The following is an 8422-nucleotide window of genomic DNA, read 5'->3' as shown; positions in this document are numbered from 1 at the left end:
TGACCCGTTGGAATGTGGCTGGGGCAGTCTGCAAGCCGAATGTCATCCTTTATACTGGAAGTGACCGTCTGGCGTAGAGAAAGCAGTTGTCTCCCGGGCCTTTTTGGCCAAGGGTATCTGCCAATACCCCTGGGTCAAACTAGCATGGTGATAAAGTAACAGGGCCTAATCTCTCTATTAACTCATCCACTCGGGGCATGGGATACACATCAATATCTCATTTAACTACCAGAACTAATTGCAAAATCGCAGGGTCCCGTTTATTCCTCAATGACCCCACGTTCTAACATCCTTGTTATCTCCTCAGACACAGATACAGTTTTACAAAGACCTTGGTATTTTTTTCTATCTCGATATCATGTTCTATCAGATGGGTGAGCCTGGGTAACCACAAAAACTTGGTTTTATTCCTCTGGAGGAACTCTTTCACCTGCTGACTTTGAGACTTAGAAAGGGCCAAGGCTGTTTTAACACTGTCAACCCCAACTTGGAGCACAACCCTGTCACTGGCCATGGCGGGAACTGTCTCTCTCTCTCTCTTCCTCTCTCGCTCTCCAGGGTTTCAACAGGTTAATGTGATACAGCTGATAAGGTTTCTGTTTGCCTGGCTGGTGTATCTTTTAGTTTACTTCGCTAACTTTTTCCACCACCTCAAAAGGCCCCTGCCACCCAGCCAGGAATTTACTTTCCTCAGTGGGAATCAACACAGCTACCCGGTCCCCCACCTTGAATTGTCTTAGCCTGGCCCCACTATTGTACATTCGGCTTTGGGTCTCTTGGGCACTCAGGAGATGTTCCTTGACTAAGGGCATGACCGAGACAATCAGTTCCTGTAACTGGGAAACAAACTCTGCTACACTCTGATGGTCAACGCCTGTAAACCAATTAAAATGGGGGAAAATCCATTGGAACCTTGGGGAATTCCGGAAAGGGCAAAAAAATGGGCAAGAATAAGGCATTCCTTTTTTTCCCATCTTTTTGTACTACCTTTTTCAACATTTAACTTTAGTGTTTAATTGAACCTCTCTACCAGGCCGTCTGTCTGCAGGTGGTAGAGAGAGGTTCACAACTGTTTAATGTTAAATAGCTCGTATACATCCGCCAATACTTTAGACATAAAGGGAGTACCCTGGTCTGTAAGGATATCCCGGGGGAAACCTGTCCAGGTGAACATGTTGAACAATTCCCGAGCGATGGCCTTGGACGAGGTCTTTCTTAAAGGAATCGCCTCTGGATAGCGAGTTGCATAATCTTGAATCACTAGGACCCATTGATATCCCCTAGCTGACCTAACCAGGGGCCCCACAATATCCATAGCTATTCGCTCAAAGGGAATTTCAATTATAGGTAATGGCACCAAGGGGTTACGGAAATGTGCCATTGGCACCGTTAGCTGGCATGTTGGGCAGGATGTGCAAAACCGTTTAACCTCTTCCTTAATTCCTGGCCAGAAAAAACGGTCAGTGATACGGGCTTCTATTTTTTCAGCCCTCAGGTGACCCCCTAATACCTCATTATGTGCCATTTCCAGAATCATCCTCCTATACTGCTGGGGTACAAGTAACTGTTCAACCCTCTGCTCGCGGATTCTGGTTATCCGGTAGAGTAAGTCTCTCTTGTTAAACGCAAAATGGGGAAATCCTTCCTCAGCCCTGGGTTCTTGAGGCAGTCGACTATCGTAATCTGGTCCCTGACATTCATAGGGTGCCTCAACTGGGCAGTACAAAAATCCCTCTTATTTACTTTTAAAACGGCATTGATGAGGCTGGAGGAAGATTTCCCACCGTAACCCGGAATGGGAACACCCCCTCAGAGGACTGGCAAGGCTCTGGATCAGTATTGACACACAACTTTTTTTTTTTAGGGAAATTCCTCCATCAACATTTCCCACCTGGTGGGGCTGCTCTGGAGTTTTTCCCTGCCCAGTGATAGGGGGAGCATCCTCCACCCACTTAATAGAAGGGTTTCAACATCATCTGTGGGTGTTAACTTTTGGAGGAAATGGCTGGCTCCCATCATGGCCTGGTTGCTAGAGGCAACCTTCATGGTTTCTTGCCCCTCTGTTAGCCGCTGCAAAGTCTCAGCCAACTTCCTTAATTGTGGAATCCCTTAAGGCCGCAGCTTGGGCTGCCGTTGCTTCCCTAAGCGCTACAATCTGCGCTTTTGTGGCTTCCTGCTGGCTAGCCACGCTCCTCTGCAGCTGTACCATGGCCAGTGCCAGTTGTCGCAGCAGCTTCGTAATAGGAAAAATTTGGGAGCTCAGCCCTTTAAATGACAATTTTCATTTTTAAACAAAAACTTTTTCTGCAGTGCTGCTGCCCGCTTCCTAGCACCAGTTGTAAAGTCTGGGGGTTCGCTCAGACCCCAGCCAGCACATTTCTTACACCAAAAGGGTGCAACAGACACAAGTCTTTATTGGGATAAATAATAAAAACAGCTTCTTTCCAGCAACCCAAGGGCACGCAGGGGTATAAACAAAAACAGAAAATGGCTTATTTCAGCCTAGTTGTGCAATTGTCCATAGTCCATCACAACGTCCCTACAATAAGGATGAGTCCAAGACATGTATCCTGTGAGGGTCCAATCCCCAGCCTGGGGTTTTCACAGTCCATAAACCAAACAAAATCAAATTAGCATCAACAGCTTCCCATGTAACAGCAACACCACTTCTTAGCTTGATTCCCCACAAGCTTGTTTGCAGGCTACTTCCTGTGATTCTACTCCCCCCTCCCTCTTGCACACCTGTGGTGAAAACTCCTTTCCCAACACATCAGTTGAAAGGGACCAGCGTCTATAAATAGGGGAAATGTACCGTCCGTCCAGGTTCCCACCCTGCGATCTTCTTCTTCTATATATATATATATGGTTTAGGTGATGATATACTGTAATGAAAAACGCAACAGGTTAATATAGCAAAGAAAATCTGAATTCTTGCCATGTAGCATGTAGTTAGACATTAGAAACACATTTGAATCTCTATCATGGCCATTTAGGTTTCCAAAATGAATGGCTTCCTTTTACTCCATACCACAAGCATGTGCTGCTCTGGATTAAACCTCCCCTCAATAATAAATAAAAAAGGAGAAGGGGCTTACCTCTTTCCTCTCCTTTTCACCTTGGCAATCAAACTCTTATCAGACATAATCAGAAACAATGAGAACATTACAGGACTGGGCATAGCAGGACACTAACATAAATAATTCCTCTTTGCATATGATGCATTACTCCTTATAATCAAGCCAACAATCTTTTTCCCATTGACTTTGTGGGAAATGATATATTGCCTTTCCTGGGAGTTACTGTAATAAAATTCATGGAAAATCTTATGCATTTTCAAAAACATTCATAAAATAGAACTATAAATAAAACTATGGCCTACTTTAAAATTAAAATCTGGGCTGCAGCACCTTTCGGTGTATTCTATTTCTCCAGTGTACTGTACATTACACATAATAGGTAAATACGATCATTCATTCTTCTTCAGTTTGATTTTTATATGTATTTTTCTGCTTTGTTTATAGGGAACAAAAGGACCCAATATTTCTAAGGGACAAAGTTACACAGAAAAATTCCAAAGAGCAATTTGAGTCTGCACAGAAGGTTGAGCAGGAATACAGCAAATATTTCACAGGTGAGTGAATGTGGCCCCATAAATGATTGATTGTAATTTAATTCCAAAGTAATCGGTACAACCTCTAGTTGTCAACATGAACAGTTTTTTATGGAGCAGCACATGGGATGAATCTAGTATGACGCTTGATTAAAAAGCAGACTACTGCAAGAACAACTGGTTACTCTTTGCCCTAAAAGTAGAAACCAGTGTACTCTCTGGATTTGTTTAGGAATCAGGGGTCTTTCTAAGGCTGGATTCACATCTTGGCATTTCCTATTGTCATGTGTTACCGCAACAAATGACAATTTGTCAACTGTAGTTATTCATATTAAATGACACCCAAACAGACAACCCTGAAAGTACTACAATGGACAGAGATGTATCTATGAACTGTCTGTTATGGCACGATGGCGGGGGGGGGGGGGGGGTTGTTAAGAAGTTCATTGTGGTATGATAAGGATTGCAGCAACGTTTATTATCTTACAGGTAATAGGAAACTATTACACAAAGTAACTGACCTGCTAGCCTACATAGTGCCGACAGACAGGAGATGGATTTTTTGGCAGGTTCTACCGATTGGCACCTGCCTTACTTATATGCTTTACTAACCTGTCATAGGTAGTAACGTTTACTTTAAATTGGTGTGCTTTTTATTTGTAGATTTATAACTTAGCTAGTTATAAACATTTTGGCAAAAACAAAAAAAGCTACGTTCATAAACCATTTGCCTCAAAAATATGTATGCCAATGTGGCGAATGTCTTTGTGTGATTAATTTGCCTGCCATTTGGATCAACGGACACCTTAAGGGATCTGCATTGTAAAATAAAATCCACTGTCAGCTGTACTATAGGCAGTAACAGTAGTTTACAGCACAGAAAAAAACCGTTGTCAGTGGTACTTGGTATTTTTACAAATATGAAAGTGTATTTAAAAAATTAAGCCAGGAAATCATTAACAGACGTTTTCATTGTTCTTTTGCATGTAACATTTTTTTTTCATTGCTCTAAATCGTCTTTCTTTCACAGCTGTGATTCAAGGTGGTGCCCTGATCAACATTTGCAATCAGATACTGGTTATTGTGGAACAAGAACAAAATAAAGCCCTGTGGATCCCAGCCAATGCCTTGTGATGTGTCCGTTTTGCTCCTCATATGGCCAGTTATTAAAACATCTATTACGTGCTGCGCTTTATCCTAACCATCACTAAAGGCAAAATTCCTATATTTGCAAAAATGAATGGAAAAGCCACTGACTCGTCAACAAAATAACTCTAGGAGCTGGAATCCGGAGCCCTCTAAATTTGGAACGCCCGGAATTGTCTTCACCCCATTGGAAGGCCAGCAGAGAAGGGATCAAACAATCCAATGCACAAAGTCCCATACCAGCTGTCTGTGGAGTACTATACTTGTCTAGTGGAGAAGTTGGGACTAAACACTTGGACAATACGCCTATAGCACCATGAAGCCCGCAATGACTGAGTGAGTTGTTGTGTCTGCAGGGGAACTTGGAATATGTAGTGCTATAGATTCAGAATAAATTGGGAACAGTTTTATTTTTTCTACTCATAACACACTAATCATTGGTACTCGGCCAGGGTATATCAGGAAGAACTACTATATAATAGCAACTGTTTGAGTCCTGTAGTAAACCTTCTACTATATCCTATTAAACACATCAATTCTGAAGATGCTTAGCAAGGAGTTGCTTATGTGGATACTTGAATGAATGGATTCTTGGCAGATAGTTTGACCTGTTTCTGTGACACTACCTGTGTCTGCACTTTCCTGGAAACATGCCAGCTGTCAGATTGTTTAATGCATAAGGAATGGAGGGAAAATGTAAGCTCAAGAACATTCATTGCAAAGTTTGTGCAATGCACCTTCAATGTCTGAGTGTGAAGATGAATTACATTGAAACATAAATGCATACATAACTCCATGTTTAACTGTTATGGATTAAAACCATTGGCTTCCAAATGAAAAATGATTGCCTTTCAAAGCCATTAAACATCAGACATGCCTTATAGCACATGATTGATCTCCTGAAAAGTGTTCCACCATGTATGCCTAAAGGATAGATGGTCCAGTTCAGGCATCGGATCAAGAAAAGGAAACCCAACAATCAAAGTTTGACTTCAGAATACATTTAGTGCCTGTGAGGTTCCAAAGCAAAATAAGGAGCCTCGGTGGGTGTTCATGTTTTACATTAAAGGGACCTGGTACACTTTTTATGTTAATGAATCATGTATTTATATAAGTACCATGCCATTATTAACAATATTGAAGGCATCAGCTCCAGGGCACAAATCTGATCATGCCAAGCAGAATTTACAAATATAAGATGTCTACTTAAGGGAATTTGCTGAATTTTCCATATATTTGTTTACACAAGAAAAAACCTATGGTATCCTAGAATGATATATTCTTCCTCTATCTTTATTTTATACCTAAAGAAATTACATAGGAGAGCAGGTAACTTAACAGTTATTGACAATAGGAGACATGAGAGATGACCATTTCATTTGTCTGCTTTAAGCAATGCAAGGCAACATGGTGATTTTAATGGTCATCAAATATCCCATTTCAGGTTCACTGTGCCATCCAAAAATTCTTTCATCACAGTATTCACCTACTTGACAATAATTTTCATAAAAATCTATGATAAGAAAGTCTATAGAAGAGGTATATAAGCCACTGTCTGTATTGTAAAATAAATAATTCAGGTTACAATATAGAATACATTCCCAAAGTATATGTGGTCTGTTCTGCTATAAGATTAGCACAGGCATATACTACTACTAGCAGATACTGCCACCTTCTATTCAGGGCCGATACTCTCAATTATCCAGAAGAATAGGGAGCTACCAAAAACCTTACTGAAAAAAACAATAAGACTTGGTCACACCTTTTGTGAAGACTGACAAGTAAACACAGGCTAGTAAAAGGTATTTTGTGTACCTAAAGACCCACAGGATAATTTACTAAAGAAAAGATTACTAACCAAAGTTATTACCATTTTATTTTTGCAAAAAATAAAAAAATTGACACCCCCGGGAATGTCAGATCCACAAACTTCTGCCCTGCCCTTGAGGTTTATCTGCCCTATGATATCACAGTTTCTTCAACAGGTACAAAACAAAACAAAATTCTCCTAAGGTCAGCAATAAAAGCTGCTACATAGTAAAAATGACCTGTAATAGGCTTTGGTTTTCAGGGCTGATTTTGTGAGCTGATTATGCAGCCTCACAATCCAACACCATTAGAACCTCTGCAGCAGACATCTCTCCTGTAAAGACACATTATATGTGTTGCCTGCCTGTGTTGTCAGGGTAGAAGGTGGTGATAAGGTCTTTAAGAGCTTGCAACTAGAATGTTGGCTTTGTTTTGGTCCTTAAATAATGGTTGTTAGATCATGACAGACTATAGACCAGTAGTAGGAAGAATGGTTAATGCACAATTAGTTAGGGTCTGGGCATGTATTAGGTGATGGACCAGTTTCCTGCACATTAAAAAGTTAAAATCCATCAATGCTGGTCTTAAATTAATACTGAACAAAGTCCTCCAAAATGATGACATTCAAAACTTTGTTGTACAATGTTTCAAGCCTTTTACTTCAAGTAATTATTTTGCACTACTTCCTAAAAGAGACACTTAGGATGATCCTTCTGTGTAGCAGTCTGTGTAGTATACGCTAAGGTTTGTGTCATGCTTTAACAGTGAAAAAAATATATATATAACAAAGACCTGGCTGTAATGTGTATGCTAGTGCTCCTGATGGATCTGGTTAGCTCTTTACGGTACATACTTCCAAGTGGTGGAAAGTAGCAGAATTCAGTTTTTACTAAAATAAAAAGCCTTAAAAATAATTAAAATAATAAATAAAATATTAATTTCAATACATTCTGGTTTTGTGTGCTGTTTCATGAAACCCTTTATCAGCTTGTAGTAAACAGTTCTATGGTTCAATTGGAGGCTATTATTAAAGAGAACGTAAACCTACTCATTGTATACACTACACACACATCACAGTCCTTGTACACCCCAACATATTGTGCTATAATTACTGTACCACATACCAAAGTCTCCCTGAGTAACAGAATCCTCATCCCACTTCTCTTGAAACATTGGAAATTATTCAATTCTGAATGCTTTTCTGTACAATAATGATCACTAAGGCAGCGGTCGCCAACCGAAAATTTTGGTGGTCCGCGGCTCTGGCCAGTGAACCCCCAAGCGGGGTCAGGAGAAGGACCCTGCTGGGGGGGGAAGGGGGGGGTCGCACAGGCCAGGTTGTGGCTCGACACAACCCGCCCACTCTCCTATTGCAGGCTCAGACCTGTGTGTGGGTTCTGGCATCATGACGTCACTAAAGGTGAAAATTCTTCCACATTGAGTGATACCATGGACCCACAGACCACAAATTAGTGGTCTGTGGGTCCAAAAAGGTTGGCGACCACTCTGCTAAGGGGTCTATTTATAAAGCAGTGAATCTGGCATTCCCTTAACCAATACCTGGTGGAGAATCTTCCGGGTCCATGTGTTTCAAAAGAAGTAATTAGGTTCTCTACCAGGGAATGTTTGAGGGAATGTGAAATTTGCTGCATTATAAATACCCCTAAGGGACCCCTAGTCTAATACACATTTAGTAACAGCCAATACAAGTGTGTCACCTTTATTTTACTATTTGAATGCAGATACACTGGACCCCCAGAGCTACTGGCACAAGAGTAGTGTAAATATGTGTTCAGTAAATATGTATTTAACAGTAATTAGAGACTAAAACTCCATCACACTGGGCATAAACATCTC

The 8422-nt window shown here is 40.9% G+C and overlaps 1 protein-coding gene across 4 annotated transcripts in view; it reads left to right on the top strand.

Annotated features, from left to right (window-relative positions):
* DLG5 (discs large MAGUK scaffold protein 5) overlaps positions 1-7511 on the top strand; it is a 62204-nt gene extending 54693 nt beyond the window's left edge. For all 4 annotated transcript variants that reach the window (XM_072425155.1, XM_072425153.1, XM_072425156.1 and 1 more), the window contains 2 exons: positions 3522-3631; positions 4641-7511. In XM_072425155.1, coding sequence (XP_072281256.1) covers positions 3522-3631; positions 4641-4744 — 214 coding nt within the window. In that variant the 3' untranslated portion in view covers positions 4745-7511. The remainder of the gene's footprint in view (positions 1-3521; positions 3632-4640) is intronic.
* The last annotated feature ends 911 nt before the right edge of the window (positions 7512-8422 follow it).

The sequence above is a fragment of the Pyxicephalus adspersus genome, chromosome 10 (genome assembly GCF_032062135.1).
Source record: "Pyxicephalus adspersus chromosome 10, UCB_Pads_2.0, whole genome shotgun sequence".
NCBI classification, from domain to species: Eukaryota; Metazoa; Chordata; class Amphibia; order Anura; family Pyxicephalidae; genus Pyxicephalus; species Pyxicephalus adspersus.
Note: the sequence above shows the minus strand (reverse complement) of the source record. Positions and strands in the feature narration are given on the sequence as shown.